A 20464-nucleotide genomic window follows, 5' to 3' on the forward strand; every position below is an offset into this window, starting at 1 on the left:
GAGCCTCTCCTGCCTCCTCTGCAGCGCTAAGAATGTCTGACTGCAGCTTAGGTCTGCTCCCCGCTGGCAAGTGGACATCCCCCGAGGGCTGCCGGGATGCCAGAGGGATGTCTGATTGCCAGTTTAGGCCCAATCCCCTGGGGAGCAGGCCTCAGCCAGCAATTGGTCATCCCCCGAAGGGTCCCAGACTGTGAGAGGGCACAAGCCAGGCTGAGGGTCCTCACCCCCCGAGTGCACAAATTTTTGTGCACCGGGCCTCTAGTCCTATCTAATAAAAGAGAAACATGGAAATTAACCGTAACTTCACTACCCTTCCCATTGGCTAATCAGTGAGATATGCAAATCAACTGCCAACCAAGATGGCGGCCGGCAGCCAGGCAGCTGAAGTGAACAGGAGGCTTGGTTTCCCTGGCGATGGAGGAAGCCAAGGTTCCCCACCTGCTGCTGCCCGTCTCTGAGCTGCAGTCTAAGAAACAATGTTGGAAATATAGATGCTAAACAAACTCCAGAAACTTGCTTTCAGCCAGCCGGCCTCGGAGCTGGAGCTGAAACAGTGTTTCAATTATAGAACCCAAACAAACCCAGATCAGCAGCCAAGGTCTCAGAGCTGGAGCCGAACCTCAGAGCTAAAGCCGGCTCTCAGTTCCAATGACAGCCATAGAAGGTAAATAAATCCCAGAATGAAAAAAAAAAAGGCGAGGTTGGGAGCTTCAGTCACCTGCCAGCCTGAAAACGGCCCTCAGCCCCTCACCCAGACTGGCCAGGCACCCCAGTGGGGACACCCCCCTGAAGGGGGTGTGACCAGCTGCAAACAACCATCATCCCCTCATCCAGACTGGTCAGGCACCCCAGTGGGGACCCCCACCCTGATCCAGGACACCCTTCAGGGCAAACCAGCCGGCCCCCACCCATGCACCAGGCCTCTATCCTATATAGTAAAAGGGTAACATGCCTCCCAGCACCGGGATCAGCGGAGCTGCGAGGCCTCCCGAACCCAGGATCAGCGGAGTCACGAGGCCTCACTGCCCCGGTGTCAAGCGGAGCCGCGAGGCCTCACTGCCCTGGTGTCAAGCAGAGCCCCGAGGCCTCCCAGCACTGGTATCAGCGGAGCCGTGAGGCCTCCTGGCCCCTGGAGCAGCGTGACGGGGCAGCGCCCAAACCCCCTGATCGCCCTTCAGCTCTGTGTGTGACAGTGGGCGGGGCCACAACCTCCCTATCCGCCCAGCTCTGTTCTCCACAGGGGAAAGGGCCCCACCCCCTGATCAGCCCTGCTCTGTGCCTGATGAGGGGAGCTCCCCAACCCCCTGATCCGCCCTGCTCTGTGTGTGACAGGGGGCGGTGCCCCAATGCCGCTATCGGCCCTACTCTGTGCATGACAGGGGGGAGCTCCCCAACCCCCTAATGGGCCCTGCTCTGTGCGTGACAGGGGAGAGCGCCCCAACCCCTGATCGGCCCTGTTCTGTGCGTGACGGGGGAGCCCCCCAACCCCCTGATGGGCCCCGCTCTGTGCGTGACAGGGGGGAGCTCCCCAACCCCCTGATGGGCCCTGCTCTGTGCTTGACAGGGGGCAGCGCCCCAACCCCCTGATCGGCCGTCTCTGTATGTGACAGGGGTGGCACCACAACCCCCTGATCGGCCCTGCTCTGTGCGTGACGGGGTGGCGCCACAACCTCCCCATCGACCTTGCCTTGAGTATGACAGGTGGCAGTGCCCCAACCCCCCAATCGGCCCTACCCTGAGCATGACTGGGGGTGGCATCGCAACCTCCCGACCCGCCCTGCTCTGTGCATGACAGGGGGCGGTGACCCAACTCTCCAATTGTCCCTGCTCTGAGCCCGACCAGGGGCTGCGGGGCAGGCACCTAGGGATTGGGCCTGCCCTCTGCCACCCGGGAGCGGGCCTAAGCCAGCAGGTCGTTATCCCCCGAGGGGTCCTAGACTGTAAGAGGGCACAAGTGGGGCTGAGGGACAACCTCCCCCCCCCCCCCCCGCCAGTGCACAAATTTTCTGCACCGGGCCTCTAGTTATTTATAATAGCCAAAAATTGGAAACAATTTACATATCCATCAGCTGATGAATGGATAAATAAAATGTAGTATATACATACAATAGAATATTATTCAGCCATAAAAAGAAGTGAAGTACTGATGCTTGCTGTAAGATGGATATATCTTAGTAGCATTAGGTTAAAGAAACCAGACACAAAAAAGCCACATATGGTATGATTCCATTTATATGAAATGTATAGAATAGGCAAAGCCATAGAGACAGAAAGCAGATTAATGGTTGTCAGGATCTGGGATGAGGGAGCATTGGAGAGTAACTGCTTAATTGGTGTGGATTTTCTTTTTGGGATGTTCTGGAATTAGACAGTGATGATAGTTGCACAACATTATGAAGGTATGGGAAGTTACTGAATTGTATGGTTTAAAATGGTCAAGTTTATGTTATATGAATTTTAGCTCAGTAAAAGAAGAATAATTAGTATGATTATAATCCTTTTCTTAGTAAAATATTGCCAAAGTAAAACTTTTAAAATCAAAGGAAACTTTCAACATTGGTATTTTATGCTTAGAAAAATTATAAAATTACATTGTTGAAATATATATGAAGTCAAATAAACATTCTTTCAGGTTTTTGTTTTGGGCCTCATTCAAAGGAGTTTTTGCTAGGTACAAAGAACCTTAGAATAAAGCACTACAGCTCTTTCTTCCTGTCAGGCTGGAAAGATGGCATCCCTCGAGGAAGGCACTGGCTGCACCACCAAGTCTTAGCTCCACCCCCTGCACAGCAGGGAAGGGCAAAGGCGGGTCTGGAGATTTAGCCATGAAGCAAGTGCAGCTAGATGGCTTCCTGGTATTAAAGATAATCAAACATAATCAAGAAGGACAAGGAGTGCTGTGGGGCCTGGTTGTAGAAGATCGGCTTGAAATTACCAACTGCTTCCCTTTCCCCCAGCACATAGAAGGTGATGCTGACTTTGACAAAGTCCAATATCAGATGGAAATGATGCAGAGCCTTCATCATATCAACATTGACCATCTCCACGGGGGCTGGTATTAGTCTCCACATACTATGGCTGGTTTGTCACCCAAGTGGTCCTGGATTCTTAGTTCAGTTACCAGCATGCCTTTGAAGAATCTGTCGTTCTCATTTACGATCCCATAAAAACTGCCCAACAGTTTCTCTCACCGAAGGCATGCAAGACTAACTCCTAAACTGATGGAAATCTGTAAAGAGAAGGGTTTTCTTCCCGAAGCACTGAAATAGGAAAGTATTACCTTTGAACACAAATTTGAAGAAGTATTGATTGTAATTAACAATTCGCATCCGATCAATATCCTAATGTGGGAACTTGAGAAAAGAAGTCAGCTGTAGCAGGTAAACATGAATTTCTCAGCCTTATTAGCAGCAATCGTTTGAGAAAGAATCTACAGAGTGGATGAAATGAGCCAAGATATAGTTAAGTATAACACATACGTGAGGAACACAAGTAAACAGCAGCAGCAGAAGCGCTAGAGTTGAGGAGTAAACCCCCACTTCCTGAGGAGGATCTGTCTCTGTTCTTCGTGAAATCTGTTAAAAGAAAAATTGTTTATAGATGATGTTAACACTGTGGTTCCATATAGGCCTGCTATTTCTAAAGATCAAACATTATTTAATGTTTATTATAATGTTTATTATAATAAATTTGTCTATTCAATGCAGAACATGTAGGGAGTCTTAAGAGTAGTATTTATTTTCCAAACTATGTTCCATAGAATACTAGTACCTGGAAATGTTGGTAGAAGCTCTGTTTTGGAAGGAGGCGGGTTCCATGGTCAGTGTATTTAGGAAAGGATGTTTGCCGCCTGTTGGAGTTCCATAGTGTACCTTAGCCTGTTCAGGGCTTTGAGACATAGTCTAGAAACCTGTTTGACTTAGCATTTCCAAATTTTGGGGAGGGGGAAGCGACTGTATAGCTATTAATATCTTATATAACATCAGTTGGGAGACATTGTCTTAGAGCACTATAAATTTGTACACATTCCTGCATATAAAATTATAGTTATAATCACATTTACATCTGGGGAGATAGCACAGTATACACTTAGTTATGCTTTAACTTATATCCTTTATAATCTGGGCAAAAGCAGTACATTTATTTCTGTTTGAAAATGGTTCTGGCCCTGGCCGGTTTGGCTCGGTGGATAGAGCGTTGGCCTGTGGACTGAAGGGTCCTGGGTTCGATTCTGGTCAAGGGCATGTGCCTTGTTTGTGGGCACATCCCCGGTGAGGGGTGTGTAGGAGGCAGCTGATTGATGTTTCTAGCTCTCTATCCCTCTCCCTTCCTCTGTAAAAAAAAAAAATCAATAAAATATATTTAAAAAAAGAAAAGAAAATGGTTCTGTTTTGTGATTGCTTATTTCTAAGGGTTCAAATCCAGTAGCTATAAGGGTGATGTGGATTATTGTTGGCAAAGCTATAGACATCTAGTTAGGTATTGCTTTGGTGGATATTCTTGAATTTTGTATTTCCAAAATTTTTGTAACAATCTCTTGTATTTCACTTTGCTTAGAATCATCTATTTCAAGAAAGGATGGGTGGTGGTCAGAGAAAGGTTGAATGGGGCTGTCAGGAAAAGGTTTCACAAAGGACAGAGAGGATGCTTGAGCTGAATCTTGAAGGTGAGTGTCTGAGTATTTGCACTGAGCATCTAGAGCAGCCGTGGGCAAACTACGGCCCGCGGGCCGGATCCGGCCCGTTTGAAATGAATAAAACTATTGGAAAAAAAGACCGTACCCTTTTATGTAATGATGTTTACTTTGAATTTATATGAGTTCACACAAACACTCCATCCATGCTTTTGTTCCGGCCCTCCGGTCCAGTTTAAGAACCCATTGTGGCCCTCGAGTCAAAAAGTTTGCCCACCCCTGGTCTAGAGGCAGTTTGGTGTGGCTTGAGGTAGTATGCAGGCAAGAGGCCAGCCAGTGAGAAAGCTGTAGAATCAGGTCAAGGAGCTTCAGTGTTACTTTCAGAAATATTTTTAGGATAACAGAAACTGCTAACTCAGTACCACTGCTTTTGTTTGATCAGATCTTTTAAAAAGTGATCACATTTAATAGATACCAGAGATATCTAGAATTGAGGGATTCTGAAGCGGGGAATTTTATGTGAGATTATGGTTTGTCTTTTTTTTTTTTTTTTTTTTTTTTAATGACATGAGTCTTACCATGTCACTATATTGACAACTGAAGCTATTTTGGTAGTTTTTTATTTTTAGAACAACACCCTTCCTGAAGGATCTTTCAGTTCTTTCGTCTTCCTTCCCTTTTCCTTAGTTGTGCCAATGCTGTAGGGGTATCTTTAAAGAATTTCTGAGTTAGAAGTAAAGGAAGGTAGGAAACTTGGAAGAAGATACAATGGTTTAGTAGCTGATTTTCCCATACTTATTTATAGGGAGCCCCTGTTCTGTATCATGAGCCAATGTTGCTTGATTTTTTCCCTACTCATTTTTTAAAATTTCAAGTCTTTAACAATTAGATATTTCTTTGAGCTAAAGTTAGCAAATAATTCTGGAAGCAGTCATATGTGAAGTCTAAGCAGATGTTTACTTTCTGTTCCCCATGGATTCTTCACTCTTCATATTTAAAAAATGTTGAAGTCTCTCCTCCCATACAAAGCTAAACAATCTGAAAATACCTCTCTGAGTTCTCAGTGCTCCTCTATTTATAGCCAGGTGGTTTCTCCTCACCATTAACTATCAAGGACAGCTAGCTTTTGTTACAATCTGATTTTACTTCCACTTTCAGTGTAGTTCAAAAAATATTTAATGAATGCCCACCATATGACTGGCCTTGCCTTGTTCTCTGTGCAATAAATAACAATAAACAAGACAGATGTGATATGTATACTCATAGAATTTATCATTTCAGTGGAGAAAAACTATTCTTTCATAGCTTCCTAAATATCTCCAACAGAGGCTGAAAATCCAATAGACAATTCTCTCAACACTTGAAGTAGTCATCTGTTCTCCCTTCTGAGAGGAAGGAAACCCTTCTTGGTTTTTATAACAATACTAGAGGCCTGGTGCATGACATTCATGCACTGGGGTGGGGTCCCTCAGCCCAGCCTGCTCCCTCTTGCAGTCCAGGGGCACTTGGGGTCTTTAGTGCTATCTTGGAGGCAGGAGAGGCTCCCGCCACTGCTGCTGCGCTTGCCAGCTTCTGGCTGAGCAGTGCTCCCCCTGTGGGAGCACACTGACCACCAGGGGGGCAGCTCCTGCGTTGAGCGTCTGCCCCCTGGTGGTTAGTGTGCATCATAGTGACTGGTCATTTTGCCATTTGGTTGATTTGCATATTAGCCTTTTATTATATAGGATCCTCTCTTGGGAGAAGGAGGCTTTTCCTTCTCTGAGCACACATACTGAGCCTTTATGTGATCCTTTTTTTCTTAAATGTCTCTTTTTTCCAATGTTTTATTTCCCAAAAGAGCTCTCCACTAATTGCCTTTCTCATCTCTTCATGAAAAACACATCCTGAGTAATCTTCTATCTGTCCTGATGACTCTTCATTTTTTTTTGCCTCCAGTTGAGTTCTCTCATATCCAAGCCCACCATCGATATGCACCCATGAACATCTCAAACTCATCATATCTGATTCTAAAATCAACATTGATCCTCATCTCAAAGCTGTAATGCTTTTCCTTGTCTCTAAATTGTACCACTATCTGTTGAGTTGCTTGTACCATCCTGGATCATTAGGCGTTAGCATATCAGTTACTGAGTCCTATTGAATCTGCCCTTTCCTCTTTTTATTCACTACCTCCTTTCTGTTCTTACTGCCATTACCCATATCAGGTACTATCTTCCCTCCCCCTCTTTCTTTTAGACTTATTGAACTCATTGCTTCCAGAGTTAGCCTGGGCCTATGGTCCCAATCTTCTAGGACATATGTTGATTATCTAAATCTCTCTTGTCATGGAACCCATGCTCTGAACAACTTTTGACTTCTGGATTATTTGAGAACTTAAAAATATAACTAAAAGGAGTTAGTGATATTGACCACACTTTTAATATGGAATGACCATTCAGCTTACCAAATAGTTAGTATAAGCATATATCTATATGTGAAAACATTAGGATATGTGTAAAAAAGATAAGGAATACAAGAAATAACTTGTTAAATTTCAAATGAGTGGTATATATAATTGCTATAGGGATTTGGAAGAATGAGAGCTCATGAATGAATGGAAAGGAACAAAGGAAGTAAAGAGCAAGCAAGTAGTAGTGGAGGATGAGGGGTAGCTAATAGGGAGGGAGAGATAACGTAAGGTAAGCAGTAAAGATCCATGAAATTGAAGTTAGTGAAAGTTAAAAAAAAAAAATGAGTTTTCTACAGATGGTATGACTTAATAATATACATGGTTTGGTTGTTATGTTGGTGAAAACAAAGTCTTGATTTCATTCTGCTATAGTCCTTAATTTTACTTAATTTAGTGACTGAACTGTATTCTTAACTCTGGCTAGTCATTTTGTAGTTACCTTCTTGATCAAACAGGTGATTGGACAATAAATTGTATTTGTAACCCGAACAAACACATCCTTTGACACCAAAAAAAGACAAAAAAATCCAAAACAACTAAAAATATGTGCCCTCATGATTTTTTGTTGTACATGTATTTTAACTATGTGGTCTCTCAGCCTCATTTTAAAAAAATCTTTTATTTTGGTGATCTCTTTATGGATAAAAAATCTTAACTAAACTTCTTTAATTTCAATATTGTCAATTTTAGAGATGATTAATGTGTATAACTTATACTATTCCAAATACATATGTTAATTTTTTAGAATTCACTCAAGTCTTAGTATATGTTGTATAAATGTCATCTTAGTACATCTTTTTAAGTTTTCTCTCTGAGTTTTCAAAAATTATATTTTTTCTTCATGACCTTTTCAAGTTGGTCATATTAAGAATTGACATATAGAAACTCCTTTTAGCCCTAACCGGTTTGGCTCAGTGGATAGAGTGTTGGCTTGCGGACTGAAAGGTCCCAGGTTTGATTCCGATGAAGGGCATGTGCCATGGTTGCGGGCACATCCCCAGTAGGGGGTGTGCAGGAGACAGCTGATTGATCGTTTCTCTCTCATCGATGTTTCTAACTCTATCCCTCTCCCTTCCTCTCTGTAAAAAATCAATAAAATATATTTTAAAAAAACATAAACAAAATACATTTTAATATAAAATAATTCTTATTTTTGAAATGGAAATTGTAAGTCCACTAAGATTTTTTCTGAGTATTTTATTCAAAATACTTTTAACATAATATTCTAAAGCAGTGGTTTTTAACTTTTTTGACTGATTTATTATTGCTTTGGCTCTCTCTCTTGCTTAAAAACTGTGATGTGCACTGGTGTTTTAGATTATTTTCTATTTTAGTTTAGTTTAGGTAATCTCACTTGTTGTGGGGAGTGGAGAATGCTGGCTGCAACTCACTAAACTGATTTAATAATCCACTAAAGGGTTATAAGCTGCAATTTGAAAAATAATATCTTCGAGTAAATTTTTACAGAAATTAATTTTTAAAAATGCAGAACAGTATAAGGTAGCAAATAAAAATTATAATTTGTTCCTCTGGGTAACTTCTGTTGACATTTTAGAAATATTAAAGAAATATGTGCATAATAAGAATTCAAAAAATACAGAAAGATTTAAAATGAAAAATAAGAAATCTCTATCTTCTTTAATCTGGTTCTTCTGCACAAAAGTAACTACTATAAATGACTTCTTAGATCTTACCAAAGTTTTTAGTCATATGCCAGCACATATATATCTTTAAAAAATACCTAGAGCCCTGACTGGTTTGACTCAGTAGATAGAACGTCAGCCTGCAGACTGAAATGTCCCAGGTTCGATTCCAGTCAAGGGCATGTACCTTGTTTGCGGGCACATCCCCCTTGGGGGTGTGCAGGAGGCAGCTGATTGATGTTTCTCTCTCATCGATGTTTCTAGCTCTCTCTCCCTCTCCCTTCCTCTCTGTAAAGAATCAATAAAATATATTTTTTAAAAAATCTAGAAATGCTATGATATCTTACGGATCTTTCCACATCTATAATAATAAAAGTGTAATATGCTAATTAGACTGGACATCCTTTTGGACGCATCCTTCCTTCCTGACAAAGCCACAGTGGGCGGGGACCGGGGCTAAGGCCCTTGCAGGAATTTCGTGCATCGGCCCTCTAGTTAACAATATAATATCTTATTCTCTATAGCATTATTTTTAATGGCTATAGAATATGTCACTGTGGAGATGGACCTTAATTTATTCAACCAGTTTTCTATTGATACCACTTGATGCTATTAAGCTTAAAACATTTTTCCAATCTGGCCCAGCAGTGTGGCTCAGTGGTTGAGCATCAATCTATGAACCAGGTCACACTGTTCGATTCCCAGCCAGGTCACATGCCCAGGTTGCTGGCTGATTCTCAGTAGGGGGCATGCAGGAGGCAGCCAACCAATGATTCTTTCTCATTATTGATGTTTCTATCTCTCTGTCTCCCTTCCTCTCTGAAATCAATAAAAATATATTTAAAAACATTTTCCCAATCTGATAGATGAAAAATATATTTCCATTCCTTCAAATTACATTCTTTAAATAGGGTAGTAATATTTTCTTTATATATATATAAAGAAAGTCCGCAGGCCGACGCTCTATCCACTGAGCCAAACCAGTTAGGGTGGGTAGTAATAGTTTCATATAATTTTTGACTATTTTAATTTATATTTGTGAAATGTCCTATTGAAGTATTTTTCTTTTTAAAAGATGATTCTTATAAGCTCTATAAATCAAGCAAATTAGCCCTTTAATGTCTGACAGTTTGGTGGTGTTTTTCCAAGTTTGTTGTTAGCCTTAAGACTTCGTTTAGGATATATTTTCTATACAAGGTAACTTTGTAGTCGAAGATATGACCTTTTGCCCTAGCCGGTTTTGCTCAGTGGTTAGAGCATCAGCCTGCAGACTGAAGGGTCCCGGGTTCGATTTCTGTCAAGGACATGTACATCTGGGTTGCAAGCTTGATCCCTGGCACCAGTCAGGGCTTGTATGGGAGGCAACCAATCAATGTGCCTCTCTCATATTGATGTTTCTCTCTCTGTCTCTTCCCCTCCCTTCCACTCTCTCTAAAAATCAATGGAAAAATATCCTCGGGTGAGGATTAACAAAGATACCTTTTCCTTGTGCTTTTACTTAAAAGCAGGTGTTTAGGTGTATTAAAGAATGTGACAAGGACTTATGTGAGAGGATTACATTTCAAAGAGGAGAGTCATTTTATATGTATTTTTCAAACTGCCTTCAAAAGACATTAAATTTCAAAGCTTAAGATCATTCAAAGAAAGCTTATTTATTTAATTTTTAAATTAAATGTATTTGGGTGACATTTTTGGTTAATAAAATTATATAGATTTCAAGTATAGAAGTCTGTGATACATCATCTGTATATTGTGTTTTGTGCCAGGACCCAAAGTCAAATCTTTAGACACTGCCCCCTTACCCTTTACTACGACCCAATCCCTTCCTTCTGTTAACCACCTTCCTGATGTCTGTGTCTATGACTTTTTGTTTGTTTATTTGTTCATTTGTTGCTTTCAGTTTCATATCCCACATATGAGTGAAATAATATGGTTCTTGACTTTTTCTGTCTGATTTATTTCACTTAACATGGGAAGTTTACTTTAAAGTTAATGCTATTTTTGCATATGTGCTCCGCTAAACACAAAATTATGGAAAGTTAAAGTATTATGAATTAGTTTTCATTGTTATAGTGATTTCTAGTTTTTTTTTCCCTAATCATTGTCTAACATTTACAGAAAAGCTGCATGTCATACTGAAGCTCTTTTTAAAAAATTAAAGTTAACACTCTTAGTGAAAATATTTAGCTTTTATTGATTAAATCTAGTAGATGTTTAATAGAAAAGAAATCATTTATTTCATTGTGGAAACTCACTCCCTTCTGTATTTTCTTATAATGCATATATAAAGGTTTCTTAGCAGATTAGGAATGAAGTGTATTTTCTGCTTAATGGAAACAATGCAGTAGACATTTCCTGGATTGTATTTTGGTCATATCATAAAGTAACTTTTCTTGTTACTATGGTTAAAATTCCTATGAGGTCTTCAGGAACTATAAATGATTAATTTATTTAAGCCTTGACTTCACTGTGTTTATCTTCTGTAGCAGCATAGTGATGTGAAACACGTTCAGTTATTGGCACTGGTAATTTAGCAATTAATAATTAATCAAAATCCTTAGGTTTGAATTGTAAATGTTAGTTCCTTGCAGTTTCAGGGCTGGGGTGTGAGACCATAATTCCAGTCATTCTTAAGAGTGTAGCATCCAACATGTATTAGATAAGTTCCTTCAGAAAGCAAAGCCCTTACCTCTCCCTCCAGATTCTCCAGCATGGTGTGTGTGTGTGATGGTCTAGGTGTGTGTGTGTTTGTGTGTGTGTGTTTGTGTGTGTGTCATGGTCTAGGGGTGTGTGTGCGTGTATGTGTGATGGTCTGTGTGTGTATGTGTGATGGTCTAGGGGTGTGGGTGTGTGTGTGAATTCCAGGGCTACTTGTTTGCCTGTTTTTACTAAAGAAAATGTCAACTGTATATTTTAGAAATAAAAGTTATAATGGTCTGGATTAGGTGTAAAACCAAATAGCTTACTACTTTATTTTGCTTAATCAATTACCAGCTTCAAGTTATTATTCAGACTTATTAAATTCCTTGAACATTCTTAATCGTGTTTGAACATTTCTGATATAAAAAAGGTAACCACAATTTTGAAATTAACATTCTTTCAATGTGGAATATCATTTCACCAACATATTTACATAAAAACCATATTTCATGTACTATTGCTTTCATTTTCTCATTCAACAAAACTTGTTGAGTGCTTGCTTTGCAGGTCCTGTGCTAGGTGGTTTTATAAATATTCATCTGGAAAGAAAAAAAGATGTGCTCTATTACCTAGTGATAGACATCTGCCATAGCAAATTTAGAATAAAGTATGGATTTCATTTAATATTTGCTCCTACAAGATGAATGGTGAAGGAGTTTTTAGAATTAGTGTATTCATGTCGTGATGAGAATAACCTGCTCTAGTATACTTTCTTGCTGGTTGAGGCTCTGTGATTCTCATTTTCCTCTTTCTTCATTAGGAGCATCTCCTTTGACTTTTCAGACTAGGTTATTTCTATTGTATGTCATATTCTGTATTTTTCTTAGTAACCTCATCATAATTATAATTTCAAAATTACTTTTTTAATCTGTCTCCTCTTTGATCTCCCTGTGCCTGGAATATGCTGGGCACTCAAATGTTGATTAATACATTTTGACCTTTTTTTAAAAAAATCATTGTTACCTGCTGGGTATTTTCTTTTCCTCCCCTCCCCTCCTCTCCCCTCCCTCCCTCCTCCCTCTCTATCTCTCCCCCCCCACCCTCCCCCTCTCTTATCTTTCTTTCCTGGGTATTTTCTATCACACTTCTGCCTCATCCTACAGGCTACAGTATGTGGATATACCCTATCTCAAACTCAGGTCTCTGAGTTCTAGGGCAAGGCCTTATGGGAGATAATGGGCAGAATTCTGTGCAGTGGAGATCTTGGGAGCTTATTCATGATGATTACATAGGGTGTATCCTTAAGGTGAAGGCCACAACATATGCTAGGTATGATATTTCCCTTTGTCAGAGCAAAACTCATTGGTCCTTAACTCGTATCTTATATACCTGCCTCATTTTTGGTTAAAATGTTAGGGTTACTAAGCAGTTTTATCTTGAGTTTCAGCCTACTTCCCCCCCCAAAATTATTTGTAGGAAAAATGGATTTAGCCTTTGGGGTGGATGGTTTAGAATGTTGTTGTTTTTTTTGGTGTGGTGCCCTGATCAGGAATTGAATCCGTGACCTTTTGGTGCATTGGATGACACGGAACCAACTGAGCCTCACTGGCCAGGGTGGTTTTGAGTGTTCTGTTTAAGAGTTTTAACTTTGAAGTCATTTAAGATTTTGGAATGGGAGAGCTAACATGATCAGACTTTTTATTTTAGCAAGATAATTTGATATCAATATAGGATGTTTTAGAAGAGATAGGAGATAGATCTCATTAATTCTGCAGCATTTGTTGGACACCTACCAGATGTCTGGCTTGTACAAGACGGAAACGTAGAGATGGCAGACATAACGCCTGCACTCTAGGACCTTACAATCTATTAGGGAAGATAAATAATTAAACTTTGTCATAAATGTATGCAGTTAGTGGCAATGTTAAGGGAAATACAGTATGCATGGAGATACAGAAGAGACACATCCATTTCTGACTAGGAGTTTCAGGGAAGGTGTCTTAGAAGTAGTAATAAATTAGTCCTATTTAAAATATTTTTCTTTTTAAATTACACTTTACATTCAGTATTATTTTGTATTAGTTTCAGTCATACAGCATAGTGTTTAGACAGTCATATTTTATAAAGTGTTCTCTCCAGTATTTTCAGTATCCACCTGACACCACACATAGATATTACAATAGTGACTATATTCATAGTGCTGTACTTTACATCTTCATGACTATTTTGTAACTACAGTGGGGCCTTGACTTACGAGTGTCCCGACTAACGAGTTTTTTGAGATACGAGTGTCTCTCGGCCAATTTTTTGCTTTGAATTGCGAGCTAAAATTCGGGTTACGAGCCAGCTTCAGATACCCCACCGCTAGTTGGTGCAGTGAACGTCACAGTGAATGCCACAACATCAGCCCAGCATCATGTGTCTCACTCGTTCACTTTATGATTTGACATACGAGTAATTTGAGTTACGAGCTCCGTCACGGAACGAATTAAACTCGTAAGTCAAGGCCCACTGTACCAATTTGTACTCCTTAATCACTTCACCTTTTTCTCTCAGTCCCCCAACCTCTCTCCCCTCTGGCAACTACCTGGCTGTTCTCTGTGTCTGTGAGTCTATTTCAGTTTTGTTTGTTCATTAATTTTGTTCTTTAGATTCTACATATAATGAAATCATATGTCATACAACTATTAAGTCAGGACTCAAACTCAGGTCTCTGAGTTCTAAAACCTGTACTTTTTGCATTAAACCTGCTACCTCATTGTCACTTCTACTGGGTGACAATGGGGAACATAGACCTGCTTGAAAATTATGACTCCGTACCTAAGCAGTATCACTAAAGTAAAATAAAGCAAAAAATGTAAGGCCACTTTGAACCACGACTGGGTTACTGTTTTATAGACCCCTTTTCAGGGTATGAGTGCCATCTGCTGGAAGGTTATAATGTATTATTATGTGCTTGTAAAGACTGGCTTCCAAAAGGCCTGTCACAAGTGTGGGGGGAAAAGTGTCAGGTTTCAAAATGCTAATTCTTAAATTTCAGTTTAGGAATACTGGGGAGTTTCAGTTTAGGAATATTGGGGAATTTTGTAGTTAAGTAAATCTATTTACCATAAAATACACTGCTTCATTTATTTTCATTTTTGGTGGTATGGGTGGCATAGGGTTTTAAAAAAAATGATAAGCTCAATGCTTTCTTAAATGGATCATAGTTTTACTTGTAACAGATCTAATAAAAATAGAAAATTTGATTTACTTTGAGATAAGTGAGTTATTGAAGTATAAGAGGACTCTCCATTCAGATACCCTAGAAAAGGAATCTGGAACCCATGGGGACATCAGAGAACAGAAAATGGGAATGAAAGTGGAGGAAAATGTGCAGATAATTACACAAATGGATTCTGTAAATGTTAATCTATCACAAGGCTCCCCAAATTCAGTCAGGATCCTAAATAGTACTTTAGAGGAAAAAGTTTAGGATTGTAACTTTAGATATTATATATTCAGGACAGTGAAAATTAGACACTTTTTATAGTCAGTTAAATACCCTGAATGGGAATCAGATAAAACTTTGGCATGTTCACTGTACATTCTTTCTTAGGCTCCTCTGGGATCACGTTAGTACTCTGTGAATATCTGGCACAGGAAATGTTGTCATTTAGTGTGGGATTGTCCAAGGAAAATGATGCTATACTTAACTCCTGTTTAGATGTGATTAAAACATATTTATAGTTGTATGATGTCATATTGAACAAATATTTGTGTGACAAGAGATTAAAGTCCATTGGTGAAATAAAGAATTAAGGAAAGTAGCAGTCTGATCATCTCCTTTCTTTGTGTAACTGCCTGAGAAGCTGTGATAGTGCAATGATATCTTATCTCAGCAGGTAAATTTCTGGAGAGAAAGGACTATCTTTTGGGGTGTGTGTGTAAATTATAAGAGTAATGCTCATTGTAGAAAACTTGTAAAATATAAAAACAGAAAGATCACACATAATCCCACCACTCAGGTAACTATATTAATGTCTTACTAAATTTCCTATTTTATAAACATTTATATTTTGTTGTCTTTTTATATTACATCACAAAATTATAGCCCAAGTCTTTTCTAATGGATCTAAAAACTTCCTCAGCGTATATATTTGAAGCTACAATATGTGGTTATACCGTAATTTACTTAACAGTTTTCTTATTATTGAACACTTATATTGTTTACTGTTTTTGTTTCTTCAGTAAATAGTGGTAAGGGAATTTACTTTTTAATTTTTTTGTTTTAGTGAGTAGGGGTAAGGACTCTAATTTTGTGTGGAAGTTGTTTGGGGCCTAACATTTTATGAGTACACCAGCCTTGAAAGTAACCAGTGATTGGATTAATATCTGCTTTAGTTCCTCAGGTGTGTTCCTCTTGGTCCCTTCTTCCTGTATATAATTTTCTCTAGGATTTTGTAGCATTTATTGGATTCACAGCCCTTTCAGGAAATGCCCTCATAGTACCCAGGTTTCAGTTTCTACATACACCAGGTTAAATATCTCACCCTGAGCTAGTTAGAGCTATGTTTCTGCTCTTTACTTCACACCATCACATTTATGAGAGACAGTAGAACAGTGGTTACCAGGGGCTGGGAAAAGGGATATGTTTAAGGTACAGAGTTTCAGTTTGAAATAATGAAAAAATTCTGGAGAAAGGATAGAAAGGCTAGTGATTGTTGCATGAAGTGTCAATGTACTTAAATGCTACTGAAGCATATACTCAAAAATGGTTAAAATGGTAAATTTTATGTTATGTATATTTTACCACAATAAAAAAAAGGTGACCTAGAAATACCATGCAGCTGGAAGAACTAGAAAGATTTCTAGTACTAATATTTTACTGATATTGAGAGATTTCCAAGATTAAGTAAAAAAGGTAAAGTGCTATCTTTTGTGTAAATAAGGCAGGCAAAAAAATATATTTATATATTGTTTGGATAAAGAAATACAGGAAGGATTAGCAAACAATTAATAAAAATTGTTATCTAGGACAGCGATTTTCCACCGGTGTGCTGCAGAAATTTTAAAACATGCAGTACCTGCCTAGTCAGGGGCACTGACTCTTTTCCCTTAGATTGTCAAATAAAAGAAAATGACAACAGCCAACACAACAGTAGGCATTTGGTGTGAATGAATCAAAATTATACCTATTTTTTTTGTCAGATCAACAAAAAAAAATATACCTTTTGGTGTGCCACAGATTTTTATTAGTGTATGTGTGTCATGAGATGAAAAAGGTTGAAAATTGCTGATCTAGGAGGCAGGAGGGACTGAGGTCACTGGGAGCAGAAGTGGTAATAAGACATCTCAGTCTGTCCTTTTATATAATTTTGAGTTTTGAGCCATGTAAATGTATTACCTATTCACAATAATGTGTACACTGGGGCTTAAGGTAGACTCACTGTAAAGGTATCAACAGACTATAATTATAGAAAACATAATTTTCTAGAGGTATTGATTACATGTTGCTCCATGTGATAGCCTCTCTCCCAGACATGTGGGGTTTAGGCTCTATGCTAACATTTGGTGTTTTAATAGCCTGGTTTAGATGCAGAAGTGAGTTTCAACTTCCCTTCCATTGCAGGCAGCAAAGAGAACATATTTTGGGTAGAGACTTAAAGTCAAACTGTCTAAGTTGACCAATGCCAAAGAGTCAGAAAGAAAGGGCGAATAGTTGTGCCTAGAGCAAGGCCTCTTACCAGGATCCAAGTACTGCAAGTGGGGTCATTAAACATGCATAGTACTCTACTGAGTCTGGGAGCCAAAAATATTCAAAAGCAGAAAACTGAGTAAACTCTGCATCCCTCCAAAATGTCACTGTCTTTGATTCAATCATCAGTTAGGAGCATTTTATGTTTAACATTTGCATCTGAAGCAAGAAGTAGGGTTGCTTAACATTTCTTAGGCAGTGGAAACAGAAATAGAAGCTGATAGCTGAACCAACATCCATCTAATCACCCCTGTCTCCCTCCCACCAAGCGAGGACTATTAGATCTTCCTTGGTCATTTCTCTTCCAGTTCCTTTTCCCCACTTAGATCCACAGGAAATACAGAGACTAGCTGTAAAAAGTGGATGGCTGGCTAGGTGCAGCCCAGCTTATCCCAGCTATTAACCTCTTAGCCTGTGTTCCAGGGCACGTGTGCTGGAGGAAGAACCCAGGGAGTCATTTTCGGGAATCCTGTTCAGATCATAGATGATAGGACACTTTCCAGCAAGGTTGTCAAGGTGTAGGTGAAGAGAAAGAGCTGAGGTGCAGAGCCAAAATGAGAGAATTGAGAACTAGGAAATCTATCATTGAAAGTAGTAAAGAATTAGGCAACTGGGAAATAGTCTATAAAAGTTCCCTAGGATGGAGTTTAGAAGATATTTTTTTTACATGTTTCCAGCACAGGCACTTAAGGTATGCTTTACTCATTTAAAGTTACTAGAATGGATAAGCAGTTCATTTTTTTCTGCCTCGTTGATCTGTCTGTATGTTTTCCTCACTACGTTCTGGGCTTTGAAGACACAAACTTCAGCCATAGTGGAGAAAGCATGGACTTAGGAACCAGGCAGATCTGTTTAAAAGCAAATCTCTTCTCTTTCTAGGTGTTTGGTTTTGGTCAAGGTATTTTTATTATACTGAACATCAGGTTCTGTGTGCATCATAGGGTTGTTATAAAAGATTAAATGAGAGAAAACATTTATGTATAGTCATCTTGCACATAGAAAGTATTCGATAGAAGTTTTGTTCTCCCTTTTTTGTATCTTCCATAGAGTTTTAGATTTAAAAGGAATTCAATATATTATTCAAATTGAGTATGTTTCTCTGTACCTGTTAAATCTGAACCCTAGTTAAGGATAGTCTGAGACAGGCATATTTATCGGGCTCTTACTTTGAGCAACTAATGTTATTGTTGTTAAATATTTAATGAAGCATCTGCCTCTTATATATGTGCCAATGCTAACTTTTCACTTGCTGGTTTGGTCTGTCTTTCCTTGTCATTATCGGAGTCCATCTTGTAGCTTCTATTTTGTGAAGTCCTATTCCTTTGCTCTATTTATAGGACCATTTCACACCAATTTTTATCAGTGGGTATGAGAGTCATTCCCTTATACTCACTACTTTTCTAAAAACTGAAGGACTACACGCTCTACACATGGATGAGTGAAGGACTTGTTAAATTATCTTTCCTTCTTTTGTCAAATATTTATTGAGTATATTCTGTCTAGGGTGGATATAAACAATGTTATTACACAATTCCTGCCTCTCAAGAAGCTTTTCTTATAGTAAAAAAAAAATGCACATATCAAAATATATTTAATTATTTTGTGATATGATAATACTTTTGTTTAGTATTTCACATTTTACCATTTTAAAATGGCCTCATTTAAAACGCACACACACAGAAAATGGATTGGAAAGATATGCACCAAGATGTTGACAGAGCTTATCTCTGAGTAATGGTATTTTTGAGTGGTATTTTTTCTTTTATTTTGCTTCTCTGGATTGTCTAAACGTGCAAAAATTGCATTTTGAAGTTATAAGAAATTCATCATTCTCCCCTCCCTGCTAACAGAATAGTGACTCATCTCTTCCTCTTGCCTGCAGCTTTTGCGAGAATTGAAGCACCCCAATGTGATCGCATTGCAGAAGGTGTTCCTTTCTCACAGTGACAGGAAGGTGTGGCTGCTGTTTGACTATGCAGAACATGATTTGTGGGTAAGCCTAGAATCACTTTCTTTTTAGAACTTTTATATAGGAACGTAGAAATAAATGGATGCACTACCTATTACTAATTCACACAAGGGACAGCTTGCTTTGTTGATCGTAGTTCAAAACAAACATAAATATAAATGAAGATTTAAAAGAATTTGAGCAATACACATGATCATCTTATTTTACTGAGAAGATAGTATTTGTAATAACCAGAAATTTCACTTCCCACAATGCCAATGAGTGGGAGATTGTACTTTTATGCAAGTAATTAATGGTAGTTTACTAATACGTCTAGTGAATTTTGCTCTCTTTTGTGGTACACACAGTAGTTCAAATTTAAGGAATTATGTACTTATAAATAGTTTGTTTCCCTTTCTAAGATAAGGTTAACTTCTTTCAGCATCTTCTCATTTAAAACCAACTCCTCCAAATAGAAGTATGTATATAGTTTTACAAATATTAGGGATGTTTTATCAATATATAATGGAAGACAAAAAATTCTAATTCCAATTCCAAACTTTTAAAGTTAGGATTCAGGGCATTTAAATATATTATCTGAGGAGCTTCTAAAAGTAAAAAAATTCAAACTTAGCAGTAAGTTCAAATTTTGGATAATAAAATTTTGACTTAATATAGTGTGGTTTGTCATATATGTCAGTTACAAATCTGTTTAGGAATAACTTTAACAACTTATGGGTCTTGAAGTAACTTTCAGAGTTAATGCTATTACTGCAGATATTGATAAGAACCTCCATTCTTTTCCTCTATTCTTTTCATGGATATTCAGTACCCATTTTGGCATGTTATGGACAGGGCTGGGGTGGAGAGGAAGGTGGAGATGGTGGTGTGGGAGGCAAGTAGAATTTCATTCCTGTCACTCAATCTTCTATAATAATAAAAGCGTAATATGCTAATTAGACCGGATGGCTGAATGACCTCCCGGACATCCTTTCGGATGACCTTCTGGACGAAGCCGGGGCTGCAAGGGCTGAGCTCCTTGCATGAATTTCGTACATCGGGCCTCTAGTACTTTTATAATACACAATATGACATGTGGACATAAAAATTGGATTATGATGATCCAATTTATTTACTTAAAAAGTAAATTCCCATTTTTCTCTCCTCCTTTCTTTCCAGTAACTATTAGAAATATCTCCTAATTTCATTATGTGCCAAAAGAAGATGGAACTTTGCAATTCAAATATACATTGCCCTGACCGGTTTGGCTCAGTGGATAGAGCGTCGGCCTACGGACTGAAGGGTCCCAGGTTCGATTCCGGTCAAGGGCATGTACCTTGGTTGTGGGCACATCCCTGATGGGGGGTGTGCAGTAGGCAGCTGATTGATGGTTCTCTCTCATTGATGTGTCTAA

General features: G+C 39.0%; 1 protein-coding gene and 1 pseudogene across 11 annotated transcripts in view; both read left to right on the top strand.

The window, feature by feature from the left end:
• Positions 1–20464, top strand: part of CDK19 (cyclin dependent kinase 19) — a 112391-nt gene that overhangs the window by 45437 nt on the left and 46490 nt on the right. For all 11 annotated transcript variants that reach the window (XM_036316478.1, XM_036316475.1, XM_036316477.1 and 8 more), the window contains one exon: positions 18985–19095. In XM_036316478.1, the coding sequence (XP_036172371.1) occupies positions 18985–19095 (111 nt within the window). The remainder of the gene's footprint in view (positions 1–18984; positions 19096–20464) is intronic.
• LOC118659886 lies at positions 2076–4222 on the top strand (annotated as a pseudogene).

This window comes from Myotis myotis, unplaced genomic scaffold (assembly GCF_014108235.1).
Source record: "Myotis myotis isolate mMyoMyo1 unplaced genomic scaffold, mMyoMyo1.p scaffold_m19_p_7, whole genome shotgun sequence".
Classification (NCBI taxonomy): domain Eukaryota; kingdom Metazoa; phylum Chordata; class Mammalia; order Chiroptera; family Vespertilionidae; genus Myotis; species Myotis myotis.